Raw genomic sequence first — 24634 nt, 5'->3', positions numbered from 1 at the left:
GGTATGGTTCTGGGTACGGATCCTGATCCGGTATGGTTCTGGGTACGGATCCTGATCCGGTATGGGATCCTGATCCGGTATGGTTCTGGGTACGGATCCTGATCCGGTATGGTTCTGGGTACGGATCCTGATCCGGTATGGTTCTGGGGTACGGATCCGATCCGGTATGGTTCTGGGTACGGATCCGATTCCGGTATGGTTCTGGGTACGGATCCGATCCGGTATGGTTCTGGGTATCGGATCCGATCCGGTATGGTTCTGGGTACGGATCCGATCCGGTATGGTTCTGGGTACGGATCCGATCCGGTATGGTTCTGGGTACGGTTCTGATCCGGTATGTTCTGGAATGGTTCTGATCCGGTATGGTTCTGGGTACGGATCTGATCCGGCATGGTCTGGGCACGGATCTGATCCGGGCATGGTTCTGGGTATGGATCTGATCCGTGTAATGATCTGCTCTGTCTGTCTGCACAGGTAGACAGCTGTTTGACCATTTTTGTAGGTCTGAGTGCTGCAGGTCCCTGGAAAGGAGACCTGTCTTCACTCTGCAAGTTTCAGAGTTGCTGTTCTGGTGAGGAATTTGCATCCACTTGTCATGCAAATTGCTTAGCTGCTTCCTTTGATGGCTTGCAGTATAAATACCATTTCCTCCCAGAATTCCCTGCTGGTCATGATGGTTTGTTCCTGCAGACCTTACCTTGAGTCTCAGCCCTCTGCAAATTGTTTGCTAAGATTATCTTAGAGTAATTCTTTGGGAGTGCACCAAGCATTCCTTCTAGCGTAGTCAGGTTGTATTATCTGTATTGCCTTGTTCTGTCTCTCTGTTGCGATTGTCTTGTTGCCAGCGGCGGTCGACAGTGAAATCGTTCTGTCTGTTGGGATCGCATCCGCCCTAGCGGGGAGCGGCGGTGGTTCCTTCTGTACTCTGTCTTAAGGGTGCAAGCCAGAGCAAGCGGTTGCTACTGGTTGCTCCATCTGTCTGTCTGGATCGCATCCGCCCTAGTGGTAGTGGTTCCTTCTGTACTCTGTCTGGGAGTGTAGGCCAGAGCTGCGGTTGCTACTGGTTACTCCTGTCTGTCTTGTCTGGAACGAACGCTTGCTGTAGGCCTCGGTGAGGTAACCGTTTAGCAAGCGTTCGCGTTCTCTATTCATTTTCGTGTTTCATTGGTTAGTTAGGGTTGGCGTGTTTTGTCTCTGTTGCGCTTTTCGTGCAGAGACCGCGCCAGTTAGCGTTGCTTTGTCGCTGTTGCGCTTTTCGTGCGGCGACCCGCGCTTAGCGAGTGCGTTTGTTATTTTCCTTAGCGTTCTGATCATTGTTATTGTGCTGTGTCTTCTTGCTACACTCGTGCTCTGTCTTGCTCGGTCTTGTGTCACTGTTGGCAATCGCCACTCTTGCGATTGCGTTCCTACTTGGTTGCCACTGTTGTGTGTTCACCGTCGCTGGGTGGCGACTAGATTGGTGGACACACATACATTCTGTCTCTGTGCTCACTTTCTCTCTACAGGAGCTGGGTTCTGTTGATTTTAGGCGCTTGTGGAGGATTTCCGCAGTGTCAGCGCACATCTTGTGTGCTGACCACGGAATTAGTTCCTCAATCGTTACAGTATGACCAGCCAAACCGAAATTCCCAGTGTAGAGGGAATTTCCGATTTGTACAACTTTTTTCAGGTTTCATTACCCAAAGCAAAAGCATATGTGGATCCTATTATAGGCAGAATTATACATTATATTAAAGCAGTAAAAAAAAAAAAAATCTATGCACGTTCCTGATCCCAACCCGTATGAGTGTTTCTTTGATATAGGGTTGTTTGAGCCTCCATTCGCTCCGTGGGAGGTCGGGGCATTGATTGAGGAGTTTGAATTTGATTGGAAGGCGTTTTGCGATTTTTACATCGCAAAAAGCGAAGTGTAATAGATTGCGGAGAAGCCGCCGCGCAGACTGCTGGCAAGGCGGCTGATTCCGCGTCCAACGCGGCGGCGTGCGTCTGCTCTGGCTGAGCCTTCTAGTGCACACAGGTTGAGGAATGCGCGCGCGTCAGAGGCAGAACCTTTATGACAAACGTAGAGGGGTCAGCTGACCAGGTTTGGGCAGCTGATCACAGAACTACTGGCCATTGGTTGCAGCAGCGGTGGGTGGCGCCGGAGAGCGCCGCTCTATATATACCTACTGCTGGTCAGTCTCAGGTTGTCTGCTGTTGCGAACACTTACGTGGAAGCACTCAGACCATAGTCAGATCTCACAGTGTGGTTGAACCAGGAGGACCTGGGAATTCACACTGAGCCAGATTACTTCTGTGTTATTATTGTGTTATTCTCAAGACTAGTTCCAGGGTGCTGAGACCACGGACCTCGCATCCAAGACTAGGGAATCTGTGTTATCATTGTGTATACTCCAGACTAGTTCCAGGGTGCTGAGACCACGGACCTCGCACCCAAGACTAGGGACTCTGTGTCATCATTGTATTATACTTCAGACTAGTTCCAGGGTGCTGAGACCACGGACCTCGCACCCAAGACTAGGGATCCTGTGCTACTATAATATATATTCAGACTAGTTCCAGGGTGTCGAGACCACGGACCTCACACCCAAGACTAGGCATTGTTTGATATCTGTTATGACCTATTGCATTCCTGACTACTCCTCTGCTCACTGATTCGGTACCTACGCATATCTGATCACCTGTTGCCAACCCTGCCTGTCCCTGGTTACCGAGTCAGCTTTCCGTCTCTGTACTTTATCTGCCCGTGTGTTGCTGACCTGGCTTGCCCGACCTTGAGAGCTATCTCTCTCCTGTGAGAGGTTAGTCTCCAGACCTGCTGGTGACACCCGTCTGATAGGGGTCACTAAGATACAGGGCCTTTTTGCTATCCAGCCTGGGGCCTCGCCCCTTGGATGTTCCAGGCTGCTACAAGGTCCCTGCACTTCCTAAAGGGAGGTATTTCTCATACTACCAAGGACCACCTGCTCCTCGGGTGGTCCCACTCAAAGTCATTACGGTTGCACCAAACACTCACACTTTACAGGTGTCCAGAGGTTAGTTATACTTGTATTATTGGTGATTCTGCAGATCATCAATCGGGTATATATCTGTATTCTTGGTGATACTGCAGATCACCAATAATCAGATTCTCTCTGTGTGCTGACACCGATCGTTACACGAAGAGGTTCTTAATGCTTGTATCGATTCTGTGTACACTTTGATTGAATCTGATGAGTGTGACGAGTGTTTTGTGGATCCGGTGATTTGTGTGTGGCAGCCGATTTTGGATGAATTGCACACACACCAACCAATTGATTCCAATAAAGAGAGACACCGTTATCAGATGATTGTTCCTGCCTTTCTGGGGTAAAGCAAGTGAGTTTAGACACTGTGCGACCTGAAATGAATAGGTGTACCACTGTTGTTGACACCTGTGTGAACTCTGAAAGATTCTCTCTTGCTTGTGTGGAGTTTGAGTCTGTGCGATCTGATGCCTGTTTCTCAGATGTTCCTGCAGATTGTGATCGGCGTGAGTGTGTCAGTTTGGTCAAAGATATGTGGGATTCCTTGTCGTTTAAAAACAGATTTTTTTCTCCAGTGAATGTTTCTGTGAGCCTACCCTGTACTCTGGATGAGTCAATTTTACCTTGCAATAAATCTCCTGCAGGGAGCCCAGAGGCTCTTCTAGGTATTACAGCTAATTTCATCTGTTGCTCTGCCATTTCAGAATTGCAGTCTGGTTTGACTGCTATGAAGGATTCTGCCTGCAGTGAAACTAGACTCAGGGAGTCAGTGTTGGTTTCACTAGATATTCCTGTTCATCCTGTTCTTGAAGATGAAATTCAGTCCCAGCGTATGGTAAAACCATCCCTGGGACATCTGCCCTGTCCGCAGAAGGTATTTGATGTTCAGCCCTGTAACATGGATAGTTCAGAATACTTGTCAGAAAAACTTGGGAAATGATGCTTCTGAGGTCTTGTTTGATGTTCTGGAGGTCTCCGAGTTCCTCCCAAAGGGTGCAGAACTTTTAGGAGGTGCCTCCTGCCCCGCTGGGCCGTTTGAGGTTTTGCCCACTTCAGTAGGCAATGCTGTTATGCTGACTACTTTTGCAGCTCTTGTGGAGCTTCAGTCATGTGTAGTCAATGATGAGTTTTGGTTAGATACAATTACAGTCACAGAAGCTTCTAAGTCTGAGTCCAAGTCTTCTTTTGAAAGACCAGTACCTGTGACCACTACTCGTGATGATTTTCTGCCCGGTCCTGGTTTTGGTCTTGTCGTGACGGACTCTGAGGTTGGCAGTTCCTCGACATGTCCTGAGGTTTCTCCTGTACTAGTGTACCCCGATGTGCTCTGTGACCCAGAAAACCCAAGTGTGTCTCGGTTACCAGCATGCTCAGATGCTTCCTCGGTGGAGACATGTTCTGATGTTGCCTGCATGCCCAGAAGTGGTCCCTGAAAGCCCTGATCTTGATGGTTGTCCTGGTAATCCTGAATCCGGAATTGTCATAGGTTCCATAGGGGTTCTTGACAGTTCTCCATGTGAGCCTGGTAAGCATTCTGGCCTCTTGGGATCTCTGCGGAGCTTCAAAGTGTTCTGGGAGATTCCGGGAGAAATTTTGCTCGGTACCCTGGATGGGATCAACAGTGGCTTTTGTGTTGAAAGGGACACTTCGAATAGGTATTGTGGGAGGTTTGGTATTTTTGGACGGTCCCTGGAAGGTGGTGGGTATTGCTCGGAGAGTGTCAATGGGTTCTTCTCTGGCATTCACAGTTCTGATGGGTGTTACGCTGAGACTTGTAGTACTGATGGGCATGTTTCGGTGGCTTCTGCTTCCGACGAGGTCGGTTTCGGGAGGATTGAGTGGAATTGGGCCTTGTCGGGCTGACCCGACCTTCATGAATGTTCAGTCAGATTTTTTTGGAAACGTCAGTTTTGAGAGACGTCTGAAAGCCGTCCCTAGAAGGGGGGGGGGGGGGGGGGGGGGTACTGTAATGATCTGCTCTGCTGTCTGCACAGGCAGACAGCTGTTTGACGATTTTGTAGGTCTGAGTGCTGCAGGTCCCTGGAAAGGAGACCTGTCTTCACTCTGCAACTTGCTGAGTTGCTGCTCTGGTGAGGAATTTGCATTCACTTGGCATGCAAATTGCTTAGCTGCTTCCTTTGATGGCTTCCAGTATAAATACCATTTCCTCCCAGAATTCCCTGCTGGTCATCATGGTTTGTTCCTGCAGACTTACCTTGAGTCTCAGCCCTCTGCAAATTGTTTGCCAAGATTATCTTAGAGTAATTCCTTGGGAGTGCACTAAGCATTCCTTCTAGCGTAGTCAGGTTGTATTATCTGTATTGCCTTGTTCTGTCTCTCTGTTGCGATTGTCTTGTCGCCAGCGGCGGTCGACAGGAAAACGTTCTGTCTGTTGGGATCGCGTTCGCCCTAGCGGTAGCGGCGGTGGTTCCTTCTGTACTCTGTCTGGGAGTGTAGGCCAGAGCTACGATTGCTACTGGTTACTCCTTCTGTCTGTCTTGTCTGGAACGAACGCTTGCTGTAGGCTCGGTGAGGTAACCGTTTAGCAAGCGTTCGCGTTCTCTATTCATTTTCGTGTTTCATTGGTAAGTTAGGGTTGGCGTGTTTTGTCTCTGTTGCGCTTTTCGAGCAGAGACCGCGCCATTAGCGTGCTTTGTCGCTGTTGCGCTTTTTTCATGCGGCGACCGCGCTTAGCGAGTGCGTTTGTTATTTTCCTTAGCGTTCTGATCATTGTTATTTGCTGTGTCTTTTTTGCTACACTCGTGCTCTGTCTTGCTTGGTCTTGTGTCACTGTTGGCAATCGCCACTCTTGCGATTGCGTTCCTACGTGGTTTCCGCTGTTGTGTGTTCACCGTCGCTGGGTGGCGACTAGATTGGTGGACACACATACATTCTGTCTCTGTGCTCACTTTCTCTCTACAGGTGCATTGCACCAAAGCTGGGTTCTGTTGATTTAGGCGCTTGTGGAGGATTTCCGCAGTGTCAGCGCACATCTTGTGTGCTGACCACGGAAATAGTTCCACAATCGTTACAATCCGGTATGGTTCTGGGTACGGATCTGATCCGGTGTGGTTCTGGGTACGGATCTGATCCGGTGTGGTTCTGGGTACGGATCTGATCCGGTGTGGTTCTGGGTACGGATCTGATCCGGTGTGGTTCTGGGTACGGATCTGATCCGGTGTGGTTCTGGGTACGGATCTGATCCGGTATGGTTCTGGGTACGGATCTGATCCGGTATGGTTCTGGGTACGGATCTGATCCGGTATGGTTCTGGGTACGGTTCTGATCCGGTATGGCTCTGGGTACGGTTCTGATCCGGTATGGTTCTGGGTACGATTCTGATCCGGTATGGTTCTGGGTACGGTTCTGATCCGGTATGGTTCTGGGAACGGCTCTGATCCGGTATGGTTCTGGGTACGGCTCTGATCCGGTATGGCTCTGGGTACGGTTCTGATCCGGTATGGCTCTGGGTACGGTTCTGATCCGGTGTGGTTCTGGGTACGGTTCTGATCCGGTATGGTTCTGGGTACGGATCTGATCCGGTATGGTTCTGGGTACGGTTCTGATCCGGTATGGCTCTGGGTACGGTTCTGATCCGGTATGGTTCTGGGTACGGCTCTGATCCGGTATGGTTCTGGGTACGGCTCTGATCCGGTATGGTTCTGGGTACGGCTCTGATCCGGTGTGGTTCTGGGTACGGATCTGATCCGGTGTGGTTCTGGGTACGGATCTGATCCGGTATGGCTCTGGGTACGGATCTGATCTAGTTCTGTATCATGCTTGCAATAACCCGTGTGTAGTTACTCATTAAGGCATCACCCAGATCATAATTTTGTGCATGTCACTTTGTCATGCAGAATATCTGCAGCTGACTGTAGCGCTGACTCTGCACCCCAGCTTGTTGGCTGATGGCATCTGCTGTAGGGAACAATCTCTTACCATTGCGGGTGGTCTCAGCGGTGCTGTCATACACAGAGCCCTTCACGGCTCCACCCACATACGGGAACTGCAGCCACGTGGCCGTGCACTTAAATTCCTTGAAGAGATTCGAGAAGGAGATCCGGATGGTCTGCCCGCCCTGGAATACAGAAGACCAATCACTGAGGACTACAGATCTGCACGCCATCCCCCCTACATCTCCAAGCTCCACCCCAATGCTCTCCAAGCTCCACCCCCCCACCACCTCCTTGCACATGCTGAGCTGACTGGTCCAGAATGCTCTCCAAGCTCCACCCCAATGCTCTCCAAGCTCCACCCCCTCACCTCCTGCTACATGCTGAGCTGACTGGCCCGGAATGCTCTCCAAGCTCCACCCCAATGCTCTCCAAGCTCCACCCCAATGCTCTCCAAGCTCCACCCCCTCCCCTCCTGCTACATGCTAAGCTGACTGGCCCGGAATGCTCTCCAAGCTCCTCCCCAATTCTCTCCAAGCTCCACCCCCTCGCCTCCTGCTACATGCTAAGCTGACTGGTGCAGAATGCTCTCCAAGCTCCACCCCAATGCTCTCCAAGCTCCACCCCCTCACCTCCTGCTACATGCTAAGCTGACTGGTGCAGAATGCTCTCCAAGCTCCACCCCCTCACGCTACATGCTAAGCTGACTGGCCCGGAATGCTCTCCAAGCTCCACCCCAATGCTCTCCAAGCTCCACCCCCTCACCTCCTGCTACATGCTGAGCTGACTGGTGCAGAATGCTCTCCAAGCTCCACCCCCTCACCTCCTGCTCCATGCTAAGCTGACTGGTCCAGAATGCTCTCCAAGCTCCACCCCCCACATGCTGAGCTCTCACCTCTGCGCTCACATCTATGTGCACCACAAAATGCTTCCCCGGCAGCGGTCGGATCAGCAGGTACAGGTAGCGTCCCGTCAGGCACAGGCTCTGGGAAGTGGTTTTGGGGATCAGGATGTAGTTCCCGGCAGGGATGGAGCCTCGGATCTTGTACACGGTGCACTTCAGGGTCTTGTCCTACAAGGCAGAAATCCTGATAAGAGAACTCATCACAAATTCATTATAAAGGATCCATTGTGAAGAGGATGACCTCTGTTTAGCCAGGTAAACTACAGGGGGGATGGAGGTGCAGAAAATATATAAAACAAGAGCAGGAGAGGAGATGTTGGCTTACCTCTCTCAAAGATACACACCATTTACTCAAACATTGTTATTTTACTACACAAAACTCAAGGACAACGCGTTTCGCCGGTCTCCTCCGCTTCTTCAGGACAATTATGATAAAGTGCAAGCGGCTGGGGTGTGCTTGTCTCTAGGCAGACTGTTTTTATTATTTATATATATATTGTCTCCACCCAGCAGTTTATCCTTTATACATCTCTGTTAGGAGGTTGTAATTTTATAGTTTTTGTTGCTTTTTAAGCCTAAAGTGAAATTAGTCCCGAGGATCCTGGGACCGGAACCAGAGCGGAGGCCGGTATTCCCTGTGACCTGACAAGTGATGGGATAAACATGGGTACATATTACTGGTATTACTAATCGCCTGGCTGAAGGCCCTTTCTTACATTGCAAGGGTGACAACACTTTGTCTATGCAAATGAGGAAGCTGAACAGTTGAAAAGTGAACAAAAGCCAAAACCCATCTACCTGGCTGAGGAAACACTGCTGATAACGAGGCTGAACGCTCACCGCGATTCGTTTTTCAGCTGAATGAAGCAGATTTTACATCAGAGACATGTACTGCTCCTCCCCCTGCTCTGTTAGTACCACCCCCCCTTCACAGCTCTTCTGCTCATTGGTGGGGTAGCTGGGAGGGTCAGGAGAGTGATGCCCCCCCCATCAGGTCCGCTGCTACAAGGACCGATGGGGTAATAGCAGATTTGTTCTGCGGCTTCTATTGGTTTATCACTTGGCTGCCTTTGTGCATCTCAGTGTGAACCTTGTACATGTTAGGAGCACAATAGCAGCGCGATACCTGGAAATGTCAAGGTATGCTGCACATAATGACTGATAAAAGAGCTTTAAAGCAATTCCTATGCTGGTTCTGGCCTCCTCTCAGGGAAGCACATGCCAGATTCTTGGCTCACACCAGCCGAGAGGCGTCTGCAGAACTCCTGTACACTATTCGCTGAACGCACTCATTCATGGATATGTGATGAATGTGATCGTTAGGGGAGGTCAGCAGGATGTAAAGGGTGTAAGAAGCTGCCAGGTTCTTGCAATGTAAATCCCTCATTTACTTCAGAGAACCAATGTTTCAGCAGAAGACTATATTCAGAGTTCCCCCTTAAAGGACACCTGAGGTGAAAATAAACTAATGAAATGAACGATTGTATCTATCTTCCTTCTCCTAAAAATGACTTTTTAAGATATTCCACAGTTTTATTTTATGTTTAAATTTACTTTTTAAGTTTTAACGGTTTTATTGTTTTTGCTCAATGACACATTCATTGAAGTATGCCAGAGCTAAAATCTATGAACTATTGACCATTTGTATCTCTTTCCTGCTCTCAGAAGCCATTTTTGGCTAGGAGAGTGTTTTATGCCTGTAATATCTCATCAGTGAGGGTCACACTGTAGTCACTTCCTGTCTGAGTCAGGACTGAGTCAGCCACTTACATACCTGATATGTAACTCTTTCAGGCAGAGAAAGAAAAAAAAGGAACACAGCCTAGTTATTTGTGTGCTTGGCACTGTACATACACATGTCTATCTCACTTTGGGTGTCCTTTAAGACACATTGTAGAGAAAGGGAATTTTGATGAATTTAGTGACATTTTGCATTGTAGGACAGGTCAGCTATGCCTCTATCTCTCTCCCTGTGCAGTCTGGCTGCCTCTGCCTGGGACTTCCCAGTATAAGCAGATAACAGCAGGGACATAAGCATAAGGTCATCGGTAGTCCCAAATATGGCTCAGAGCAGCCGCACATCACATGCACATGGAAGCCAATAGAAAGCTCCTGATGTGATGGACAGCTGGGCCCCGCCCACAGTGTGACATCACGCAGTAACCCTTGCTAGACTGGAGGTTTCTCTGTATATAACAGAGACTCCTCGTTTCCTGGAGACACTCACTGTCTTTCCATGTAAACGTTCTTCTTTGCTTCGTGTGGCCTACATTAAGCTTCCTAAGGCTGAACCTGGGTCAGTTCACAGTGCTGACTTCTGACTGCAATGTAACACTAAGACCTGCACTGATATTCATGTTCTTGCTTTGCTGATGTCATGAAGAATGCTGACGATCTGCACCTCGTATTCCTACTTAAAGCCAATACACTTCCACATCTGCTGGAGAATGTCTATGGTCTACATCGATTTCTGCTACGGCTGTGCGACTGTCAAGCTGCTAAGTGCAGTCATTGGATCGCTGGTGCCAAACGGTGGTTACCAAGGGCAACCACTTAAATCGCACATTTTCAAAGCGTAGATGCAGAATTGCGCAATCATTTTATATCAACTTCAGCAACTTACAAAACAGACCGGCTGAATTTCACCTCAGTTTCATTTGATTGCTCCATTTTCAAGATTCTATTTACACCTCTGTGACCGTTCTTAGCAATCATAGGCCTGATGCCTGAAGGGGCGGTAATTCTTCCGGAGGCCGTGTCCATCAACATAGCGATGCACACATCACCCTGGTAATGGGTGTGGCCCTAGAGTGAGGGCGGAGCTCCCCTGGTGTTAGGACCGAAAGAATGACCGCCCATTCATGCATCGGCCCCATGTTAGGAATATGAGGGGACCGTCACCAATCATTATCAGGAGGCCATCTGTATGATGACACCCAGCCCGAGACGTCCTGGCCAGTATAATATTACCATGACGGGGGCCACGTCCCCTTCTCTGCTGGAACGCTTCCATTCCTCCAGCCGCACGTGCTTGAAGACGTTCACAAACGGATGCTGCCACACTGATGAGGGAAAACACAGAAGCGTCAGCACAGGAAACACACAGGTCCAAGCTCATCACCTCAAGTGAGAAAATTCACATGTTATAAGGGCGGTGCTAAAGGGGTGTGGCCACACTGACGAGGGAGAAGAAGCGTCAGCACAGGAAACACACAGGTCCAGGCTCATCACCTCACGTGAGAAAATTCACATGTTATAAGGGCGGTGCTAAAGGGGTGTGGCCACACTGAGGAGAGAGAAGAAGAGTCAGCACAGGAAACACACAGATCCAGGCTCATCACCTCACGTGAGAAAATTCACGTTATAAGGGCGGTGCTAAAGGGGTGTGGCCACACTGATGAGGGAAAACACAGACGTGTCAGTACAGGAAACACACAGGCTCATCACCTCACGTGAGAACATTCACATACGTTATACGGGGCGGTGCTAAAGGGGTGTGGCCACACTGAGGAGGGAAAACACAGAAGCATCAGCACCGGAAACACACAGATCCAGGCTCATCACCTCACGTATAGACATTCACATACGTTATAGGGGCGGTGCTAAAGGGGTGTGGCCACACTGACAAGAGAGAAGAAGAGTCAGCACAGGAAATACACAGATGCAGGCTCATCACCTCACGTGAGAGCATTTACATACGTTATACGGGGCGGTGCTAAAGGGGTGTGGCCAAAAGCAAAGTCAATAAACCTTTCACACACTCTCTTCCAAATCCTTTCACTGAAAATCAATCAGCAGCCACTGCTATCCCTACAATTACAAACTGGGGTCTTAGTTACAAAGAATACACAGAGAGGTACCCCGGAGTTTGCATGTGTCCTAACTCTTACCCTGCAACATGCATACCGCAAACATGTACAGCATCAAACTCAATCAGCATCAATGTAAAATCTAAAAACTAGAAGTAAATACTGGCAATACACACAGCACTGACACCATTACCCTGAGCACTGACCCCCCATTATATACAGCACAGCAGTATTAGCAGTAACAGGATATAATATACAGTATATAGAGTAATACACACTCAGCACTGACAGCCCATTATATACACACAGCAGTAATAGGATATAATATACAGTATATAGAGTAATACACTCAGCACTGACACCCCACTATATACAGCACAGCAGTATTAGCAGTAATAGGATATAATATACAGTATATAGAGTAATACACTCAGCACTGACCCCCCATTATATACAGCACAGCAGTATTAGCAGTAATAGGATATAATATACAGTATATAGAGTAATACACTCAGCACTGACCCCCCATTATATACAGCACAGCAGTATTAGCAGTAATAGGATATAATATACAGTATATAGAGTAATACACTCAGCACTGACCCCCCATTATATACAGCACAGCAGTATTAGCAGTAATAGGATATAATATACAGTATATAGAGTAATACACACTCAGCACTGACAGCCCATTATATACACACAGCAGTAATAGGATATAATATACAGTATATAGAGTAATACACTCAGCACTGACCCCCCATTATATACAGCACAGCAGTATTAGCAGTAATAGGATATAATATACAGTATATAGAGTAATACACACTCAGCACTGACAGCCCATTATATACACACAGCAGTAATAGGATATAATATACAGTATATAGAGTAATACACTCAGCACTGACCCCCCATTATATACAGCACAGCAGTATTAGCAGTAATAGGATATAATATACAGTATATAGAGTAATACACACTCAGCACTGACAGCCCATTATATACACACAGCAGTAATAGGATATAATATACAGTATATAGAGTAATACACTCAGCACTGACCCCCCATTATATACAGCACAGCAGTATTAGCAGTAATAGGATATAATATACAGTATATAGAGTAATACACACTCAGCACTGACACCCCACTATATACAGCACAGCAGTAATAGGATATAATATACAGTATATAGAGTAATACACTCAGCACTGACACCCCACTATATACAGCACAGCAGTATTAGCAGTAATAGGATATAATATACAGTATATAGAGTAATACACACTCAGCACTGACAGCCCCATTATATACACACAGCAGTAATAGGATATAATATACAGTATATAGAGTAATACACTCAGCACTGACACCCCACTATATACAGCACAGCAGTATTAGCAGTAATAGGATATAATATACAGTATATAGAGTAATACACACTCAGCACTGACAGCCCATTATATACACACAGCAGTAATAGGATATAATATACAGTATATAGAGTAATACACTCAGCACTGACACCCCACTATATACAGCACAGCAGTATTAGCAGTAATAGGATATAATATACAGTATATAGAGTAATACACACTCAGCACTGACAGCCCATTATATACACACAGCAGTAATAGGATATAATATACAGTATATAGAGTAATACACTCAGCACTGACCCCCCATTATATACAGCACAGCAGTATTAGCAGTAATAGGATATAATATACAGTATATAGAGTAATACACACTCAGCACTGACAGCCCATTATATACACACAGCAGTAATAGGATATAATATACAGTATATAGAGTAATACACTCAGCACTGACACCCCACTATATACAGCACAGCAGTATTAGCAGTAATAGGATATAATATACAGTATATAGAGTAATACACACTCAGCACTGACAGCCCATTATATACACACAGCAGTAATAGGATATAATATACAGTATATAGAGTAATACACTCAGCACTGACACCCCACTATATACAGCACAGCAGTATTAGCAGTAATAGGATATAATATACAGTATATAGAGTAATACACACACAGCACTGACAGCCCATTATATACACACAGCAGTAATAGGATATAATATACAGTATATAGAGTAATACACACTCAGCACTGACAGCCCATTATATACACACAGCAGTAATAGGATATAATATACAGTATATAGAGTAATACACTCAGCACTGACACCCCACTATATACAGCACAGCAGTATTAGCAGTAATAGGATATAATATACAGTATATAGAGTAATACACACTCAGCACTGACAGCCCATTATATACACACAGCAGTAATAGGATATAATATACAGTATATAGAGTAATACACTCAGCACTGACACCCCACTATATACAGCACAGCAGTATTAATATACAGTATATAGAGTAATACACACTCAGCACTGACAGCCCCACTTATATACAACACAGCAGTATAGCAGTAATAGGATATAATATACAGTATATAGAGTAATACACACTCAGCACTGACACCCCCATCTATATACAGCACAGCAGTATTAGCAGTAATAGGATATAATATACAGTATATAGAGTAATACACACTCAGCACTGACAGCCCATTATATACAGCACAGCTAAGTAATAGGATATAATATACAGTATATAGAGTAATACACTCAGCACTGACACCCCACTATATACAGCACAGCAGTATTAGCAGTAATAGGATATAATATACAGTATATAGAAGTAATACACACACAGCACTGACAGCCCATTATATACACACAGCAGTAATAGGATATAATATACAGTATATAGAGTAATACACTCAGCACTGACACCCCACTATAACAGCACAGCAGTATTAGCAGTAATAGGATATAATATTACAGTATATAGAGTAATACACACTCAGCACTGACAGCCCATTATATACACACAGCAGTTATAGGATATAATATATACAGTATATAGAGTAATACCACTCAGCACCTGACACCCCACTATATACAGCACAGCAGTATTAGCAGTAATAGGATATAATATACAGTATATAGAGTAATACACTCAGCACTGACTCCCCCATTATATACAGCCACAGCAGTATTAGCAGTAATAGGATATAATATACAGTATATAGAGTAACTACACTCAGCACTGACAGCCATTATATACAGCACAGCAGTATAGCAGTAATAGGATATAATATACAGTATATATAGAGTAATACACTCAGCACTGACACCCCACTTATATACAGCACAGCAGTATTAGCAGTAATAGGATATAATATACAGTATATAGAGTAATACACACTCAGCACTGACAGCCCACTTATATACACACAGCAGTAATAGGATATAATATACAGTATATAGAGTAATACACTCAGCACTGACCACCCCATTATATACAGCACAGCAGTATTAGCAGTAATAGGATATAATATACAGTATATAGAGTAATACACACTCAGCACTGACAGCCCCATTATATACACACAGCAGTAATAGAGATTATAATATACAGTATATAGAGTAATACACTCAGCACTGACCCCCCATTATATACAGCACAGCAGTATTAGCAGTAATAGGATATAATATACAGTATATAGAGTAATACACACTCAGCACTGACAGCCCCATTATATACACACAGCAGTAATAGGATATAATATACAGTATATAGAGTAATACACTCAGCACTGACCCCCCATTATATACAGCACAGCAGTATTAGCAGTAATAGGATATAATATACAGTATATAGAGTAATACACACTCAGCACTGACAGCCCACTATATACAGCACAGCAGTAATAGGATATAATATACAGTATATAGAGTAATACACTCAGCACTGACACCCCCACTATATACAGCACAGCAGTATTAGCAGTAATAGGATTATAATATACAGTATATAGAGTAATACACACTCAGCACTGACAGCCCATTATATACACACAGCAGTAATAGGATATAATATACAGTATATAGAGTAATACACTCAGCACTGACGAACCCACTTATATACAGCACAGCAGTATTAGCAGTAATAGGATATAATATACAGTATATAGAGTAATACACACTCAGCACTGACAGCCCATTATATACACACAGCAGTAATAGGATATAATATACAGTATATAGAGTAATACACTCAGCACTGACACACCCACTATATACAGCACAGCAGTATTAGCAGTAATAGGATATAATATACAGTATATAGAGTAATACACACTCAGCACTGACAGCCCATTATATACACACAGCAGTAATAGGATATAATATACAGTATATAGAGTAATACACTCAGCACTGACACCCCTCATTATATACAGCACAGCAGTATTAGCAGTAATAGGATATAATATACAGTATATAGAGTAATACACACTCAGCACTGACAGCCCATTATATACACACAGCAGTAATAGGATATAATATACAGTATATAGAGTAATACACTCAGCACTGACACCCCACTATATACAGCACAGCAGTATTAGCAGTAATAGGATATAATATACAGTATATAGAGTAATACACACTCAGCACTGACAGCCCATTATATACACACAGCAGTAATAGGATTATAATAATACAGTATATAGAGTAATACACTCAGCACTGACACCCCACTATATACAGCACAGCAGTATTAGCAGTAATAGGATATAATATACAGTATATAGAGTAATACACACTCAGCACTGACAGCCCATTATATACACACAGCAGTAATAGGATATAATATACAGTATATAGAGTAATACACACTCAGCACTGACAGCCTCCATTATATACAGCACAGCAGTAATAGGATATAATATACAGTATATAGAGTAATACACTCAGCACTGACACCTCCACTATATACAGCACAGCAGTATTAGCAGTAATAGGATATAATATACAGTATATAGAGTAATACACACTCAGCACTGACAGCCCATTATATACACACAGCAGTAATAGGATATAATATACAGTATATAGAGTAATACACTCAGCACTGACACCCCACATATATACAGCACAGCAGTATTAGCAGTAATAGGATATAATATACAGTATATAGAGTAATACACACACAGCACTGACAGCCCATTATATACACACAGCAGTAATAGGATATAATATACAGTATATAGAGTAATACAACTCAGCACTGACACCCCACTATATACAGCACAGCAGTATTAGCAGTAATAGGATATATAATCTACAGTATATAGAGTAATACACACAGCAGCACTGACAGCCCATTTATATAGCACACAGCAGTAATAGGATATAATATACAGTATATAGAGTAATACACACTCAGCACTGACAGCCCATTATATACACACAGCAGTAATAGGATATAATATACAGTATATAGAGTAATACACTCAGCACTGACACCCCCACTATATACAGCACAGCAGTATTAGCAGTAATAGGATATAATATACAGTATATAGAGTAATACACACACAGCACTGACAGCCCATTATATACACACAGCAGTAATAGGATATAATATACAGTATATAGAGTAATACACTCAGCACTGACACCCCACTATATACAGCACAGCAGTATTAGCAGTAATAGGATATAATATACAGTATATAGAGTAATACACACACAGCACTGACAGCCATTATATACACACAGCAGTAATAGGATATAATATACAGTATATAGAGTAATACACACTCAGCACTGACAGCCCATTATATACACACAGCAGTTAATAGGATATAATATACAGTATATAGAGTAATACACACTCAGCACTGACAGCCCCTATTATATACACAGCAGCAGTAATAGGATATAATATACAGTATATAGAGTAATACACTCACAGCACTGACACCCCACTATATACAGCACAGCAGTATTAGCAGTAATAGGATATAATATACAGTATATAGAGTAATACACAGCTCAGCACTGACAGCCCACTTATATACACAGCAGCAGTAATAGGATATAATATACAGTATATAGAGTAATACACACTCAGCACTGACAGCCCATTATATACACACAGCAGTTACAATAGGAATATAATATACAGTATATAGAGTAATACACACTCAGCACTGACAGCCCATTATATACACACAGCAGTAATAGGATATAATATACAGTATATAGAGTAATTACACTCAGCACACTGACCCCCCATTATATAACAGCACAGCAGTATTAGCAGTAATAGGATATAATATACAGTATATAGAGTAATACACACTCAGCACTGACAGCCCATTATATACACACAGCAGTAATAGGATATAATATACAGTATATAGAGATAAATACACTCAGCACTGACACCCCACTATATACAGCACAGCAGTATTAGCAGTAATAGGATAGTAATATAACAGTATATAGAGTAATACACACTCAGCACTGACAGCCCATTATATACACACAGCAGTAATAGGATATAATATACAGTATATAGGAGTAATACACACTCAGCACTGACAGCCCATTATATACACACAGCAGTAATAGGTATATAATATACAGTATATAGAGTAATACACTCAGCACTGACACCCCACTATATACAGCACAGCAGTATTAGCAGTAATAGGATATAATATACAGTACTATAGAGTAATACACACTCAGCACTGACAGCCCATTATATACACACAGCAGTAATAGGATATAATATACAGTATATAGAGTAATACACACTCAGCACTGACAGCCTCACTTATATACACACAGCAGTAATAGGATATATAATATACAGTATATAGAGTAATACACTCAGCACTGACCCCCCATTATATACAGCACAGCAGTATTAGCAGTAATAGGATATAATATACAGTATATAGAGTAATACACACTCAGCACTGACAGCCCATTATATATACACACAGCAGTAATAGGATATAATATACAGTATATAGAGTAATACACTCAGCACTGACACCCCACTATATACAGCACAGCAGTATTAGCAGTAATAGGATATAATATACAGTATATAGAGTAATACACACTCAGCACTGACAGCCCATATATACACACAGCAGTAATAGGATATAATATACAGTATATAGAGTAATACACTCAGCACTGACACCCCACTATATACAGCACAGCAGTATTAGCAGTAATAGGATATAATATACAGGTATATAGAGTAATACACACACAGCACTGACAGCCCATTATATACACACAGCAGTAATAGGATATTAATATACAGTATATAGAGTAATACACACACAGCACTGACAGCCCATTATATACACACAGCAGTAATAGGATATATTATATACAGTATATAGAGTAATACACACTCAGCACTGACAGCCCATTATATACACACAGCAGTAATAGGATATAATATACAGTATATAGAGTTAGAGTAATACACACTCAGCACTGACAGCCCATTATATACACACAGCAGTAATAGGATATAATATACAGTATATAGAGTAATACACTCAGCACTGACACCCCACTATATACAGCACAGCAGTATTAGCAGTAATAGGATATAATATACAGTATATAGAGTTAATACACACTCAGCACTGACAGCCCATTATATACACACAGCAGTAATAGGATATAATATACAGTATATAGAGTAATACACTCAGCACTGACACCCCACTATATACAGCACAGCAGTATTAGCAGTAATAGGATATAATATACAGTATATAGAGTAATACACACTCAGCACTGACAGCCCATTATATACACACAGCAGTAATAGGATATAATATACAGTATATAGAGTAATACACTCAGCACTGACACCCCACTATATACAGCACAGCAGTAATAGGATATAATATACAGTATATAGAGTAATACACTCAGCACTGACACCCCACTATATACAGCACAGCAGTATTAGCAGTAACAGGATATAATATACAGTATATAGAGTAATACACACACAGCACTGACAGCCCATTATATACACACAGCAGTAATAGGATATAATATACAGTATATAGAGTAATACACTCAGCACTGACACCCCACTATATACAGCACAGCAGTATTAGCAGTAATAGGATATAATATACAGTATATAGAGTAATACACACTCAGCACTGACAGCCCATTATATACACACAGCAGTAATAGGATATAATATACAGTATATAGAGTAATACACTCAGCACTGACACCCCACTATATACAGCACAGCAGTATTAGCAGTAATAGGATATAATATACAGTATATAGAGTAATACACTCAGCACTGACACCCCACTATATACAGCACAGCAGTATTAGCAGTAACAGGATATAATATACAGTATATAGAGTAATACACACACAGCACTGACAGCCCATTATATACACACAGCAGTAATAGGATATAATATACAGTATATAGAGTAATACACTCAGCACTGACACCCCACTATATACAGCACAGCAGTATTAGCAGTAATAGGATATAATATACAGTATATAGAGTAATACACACTCAGCACTGACAGCCCATTATATACACACAGCAGTAATAGGATATAATATACAGTATATAGAGTAATACACTCAGCACTGACACCCCACTATATACAGCACAGCAGTATTAGCAGTAATAGGATATAATATACAGTATATAGAGTAATACACTCAGCACTGACAGCCCATTATATACACACAGCAGTAATAGGATATAATATACAGTATATAGAGTAATACACTCAGCACTGACACCCCACTATATACAGCACAGCAGTATTAGCAGTAACAGGATATAATATACAGTATATAGAGTAATACACACTCAGCACTGACACCCCACTATATACAGCACAGCAGTAATAGGATATAATATACAGTATATAGAGTAATACACTCAGCACTGACAGCCCATTATATACACACAGCAGTAATAGGATATAATATACAGTATATAGAGTAATACACTCAGCACTGACACCCCACTATATACAGCACAGCAGTATTAGCAGTAACAGGATATAATATACAGTATATAGAGTAATACACACTCAGCACTGACACCCCACTATATACAGCACAGCAGTAATAGGATATAATATACAGTATATAGAGTAATACACTCAGCACTGACACCCCACTATATACAGCACAGCAGTATTAGCAGTAACAGGATATAATATACAGTATATAGAGTAATACACACTCAGCACTGACACCCCACTATATACAGCACAGCAGTAATAGGATATAATATACAGTATATAGAGTAATACACTCAGCACTGACAGCCCATTATATACACACAGCAGTAATAGGATATAATATACAGTATATAGAGTAATACACTCAGCACTGACACCCCACTATATACAGCACAGCAGTATTAGCAGTAACAGGATATAATATACAGTATATAGAGTAATACACACTCAGCACTGACACCCCACTATATACAGCACAGCAGTAATAGGATATAATATACAGTATATAGAGTAATACACTCAGCACTGACAGCCCATTATATACACACAGCAGTAATAGGATATAATATACAGTATATAGAGTAATACACACTCAGCACTGACAGCCCATTATATACACACAGCAGTAATAGGATATAATATACAGTATATAGAGTAATACACACTCAGCACTGACAGCCCATTATATACACACAGCAGTAATAGGATATAATATACAGTATATAGAGTAATACACTCAGCACTGACACCCCACTATATACAGCACAGCAGTATTAGCAGTAATAGGATATAATATACAGTATATAGAGTAATACACACTCAGCACTGACACCCCACTATATACAGCACAGCAGTAATAGGATATAATATACAGTATATAGAGTAATACACTCAGCACTGACAGCCCATTATATACACACAGCAGTAATAGGATATAATATACAGTATATAGAGTAATACACTCAGCACTGACACCCCACTATATACAGCACAGCAGTATTAGCAGTAACAGGATATAATATACAGTATATAGAGTAATACACACTCAGCACTGACACCCCACTATATACAGCACAGCAGTAATAGGATATAATATACAGTATATAGAGTAATACACTCAGCACTGACACCCCACTATATACAGCACAGCAGTATTAGCAGTAACAGGATATAATATACAGTATATAGAGTAATACACACTCAGCACTGACACCCCACTATATACAGCACAGCAGTAATAGGATATAATATACAGTATATAGAGTAATACACTCAGCACTGACAGCCCATTATATACACACAGCAGTAATAGGATATAATATACAGTATATAGAGTAATACACTCAGCACTGACACCCCACTATATACAGCACAGCAGTATTAGCAGTAACAGGATATAATATACAGTATATAGAGTAATACACACTCAGCACTGACACCCCACTATATACAGCACAGCAGTAATAGGATATAATATACAGTATATAGAGTAATACACTCAGCACTGACAGCCCATTATATACACACAGCAGTAATAGGATATAATATACAGTATATAGAGTAATACACTCAGCACTGACACCCCACTATATACAGCACAGCAGTATTAGCAGTAACAGGATATAATATACAGTATATAGAGTAATACACACTCAGCACTGACAGCCCATTATATACACACAGCAGTAATAGGATATAATATACAGTATATAGAGTAATACACACTCAGCACTGACACCCCACTATATACAGCACAGCAGTAATAGGATATAATATACAGTATATAGAGTAATACACTCAGCACTGACAGCCCATTATATACACACAGCAGTAATAGGATATAATATACAGTATATAGAGTAATACACTCAGCACTGACACCCCACTATATACAGCACAGCAGTATTAGCAGTAACAGGATATAATATACAGTATATAGAGTAATACACACTCAGCACTGACACCCCACTATATACAGCACAGCAGTAATAGGATATAATATACAGTATATAGAGTAATACACTCAGCACTGACACCCCACTATATACAGCACAGCAGTATTAGCAGTAACAGGATATAATATACAGTATATAGAGTAATACACACTCAGCACTGACACCCCACTATATACAGCACAGCAGTAATAGGATATAATATACAGTATATAGAGTAATACACTCAGCACTGACAGCCCATTATATACACACAGCAGTAATAGGATATAATATACAGTATATAGAGTAATACACACTCAGCACTGACAGCCCATTATATACACACAGCAGTAATAGGATATAATATACAGTATATAGAGTAATACACACTCAGCACTGACAGCCCATTATATACACACAGCAGTAATAGGATATAATATACAGTATATAGAGTAATACACTCAGCACTGACACCCCACTATATACAGCACAGCAGTATTAGCAGTAACAGGATATAATATACAGTATATAGAGTAATACACACTCAGCACTGACACCCCACTATATACAGCACAGCAGTAATAGGATATAATATACAGTATATAGAGTAATACACTCAGCACTGACACCCCACTATATACAGCACAGCAGTATTAGCAGTAATAGGATATAATATACAGTATATAGAGTAATACACACTCAGCACTGACACCCCACTATATACAGCACAGCAGTAATAGGATATAATATACAGTATATAGAGTAATACACACTCAGCACTGACAGCCCATTATATACACACAGCAGTAATAGGATATAATATACAGTATATAGAGTAATACACACTCAGCACTGACAGCCCATTATATACACACAGCAGTAATAGGATATAATATACAGTATATAGAGTAATACACTCAGCACTGACACCCCACTATATACAGCACAGCAGTATTAGCAGTAACAGGATATAATATACAGTATATAGAGTAATACACACTCAGCACTGACACCCCACTATATACAGCACAGCAGTAATAGGATATAATATACAGTATATAGAGTAATACACTCAGCACTGACACCCCACTATATACAGCACAGCAGTATTAGCAGTAACAGGATATAATATACAGTATATAGAGTAATACACACTCAGCACTGACACCCCACTATATACAGCACAGCAGTAATAGGATATAATATACAGTATATAGAGTAATACACTCAGCACTGACAGCCCATTATATACACACAGCAGTAATAGGATATAATATACAGTATATAGAGTAATACACACTCAGCACTGACAGCCCATTATATACACACAGCAGTAATAGGATATAATATACAGTATATAGAGTAATACACACTCAGCACTGACAGCCCATTATATACACACAGCAGTAATAGGATATAATATACAGTATATAGAGTAATACACTCAGCACTGACACCCCACTATATACAGCACAGCAGTATTAGCAGTAACAGGATATAATATACAGTATATAGAGTAATACACACTCAGCACTGACACCCCACTATATACAGCACAGCAGTAATAGGATATAATATACAGTATATAGAGTAATACACTCAGCACTGACACCCCACTATATACAGCACAGCAGTATTAGCAGTAATAGGATATAATATACAGTATATAGAGTAATACACTCAGCACTGACAGCCCATTATATACACACAGCAGTAATAGGATATAATATACAGTATATAGAGTAATACACACACAGCACTGACAGCCCATTATATACACAGCAATATTAGCAGTAACAGGATATATATATATAGTATATAGAGTAATATAGAGAGAGAGCTGGCATCACCTCCTGACATCTCTGCAGCAGCTGAATCCTCCCGCCTGGCCGCGCGCCTCTCTCTGCAGCAGCGTGACGTCATCACCCGGCGCCCCCACACTGATAGGCGCAGAGGTGGGCGGGGAGACGCTCAGAGCGCGTTACCTGGCAACGGCAGCGACTCCTCCCCTACCGCGTGCTGCTGGGTGGTGGGAGGAGCCCTGACAGTCAATATAACCCGTCTACAGAATAGATGCAATATATAATACAGAGTCCGCTGACTCCTCCCCCCTGTCCCTCCTTCAGGA

At 42.3% G+C, this 24634-nt stretch overlaps 1 protein-coding gene across 1 annotated transcript in view; it reads right to left on the bottom strand.

Moving 5' to 3' along the window:
- Nucleotides 1–24405, bottom strand: part of LOC137543862 (WD repeat-containing protein 90-like) — a 73467-nt gene extending 49062 nt beyond the window's left edge. Inside the window, exons 1-4 of the mRNA XM_068264932.1 lie at nt 24357–24405; nt 10773–10864; nt 7794–7970; nt 6945–7083 (exon numbers count right to left, since the gene is read on the bottom strand). Of these exons, the coding sequence (XP_068121033.1) occupies nt 6945–7083; nt 7794–7970; nt 10773–10864; nt 24357–24366 (418 nt within the window). The 5' untranslated portion in view covers nt 24367–24405. The remainder of the gene's footprint in view (nt 1–6944; nt 7084–7793; nt 7971–10772; nt 10865–24356) is intronic.
- Between the last annotated feature and the right edge of the window lie 229 nt (nt 24406–24634).

Source organism: Hyperolius riggenbachi, unplaced genomic scaffold (assembly GCF_040937935.1).
Source record: "Hyperolius riggenbachi isolate aHypRig1 unplaced genomic scaffold, aHypRig1.pri scaffold_264, whole genome shotgun sequence".
NCBI classification, from domain to species: domain Eukaryota; kingdom Metazoa; phylum Chordata; class Amphibia; order Anura; family Hyperoliidae; genus Hyperolius; species Hyperolius riggenbachi.
The sequence above is the reverse complement of the archived record's forward strand: the minus strand, read 5'-3'. Positions and strand labels throughout refer to the sequence as shown.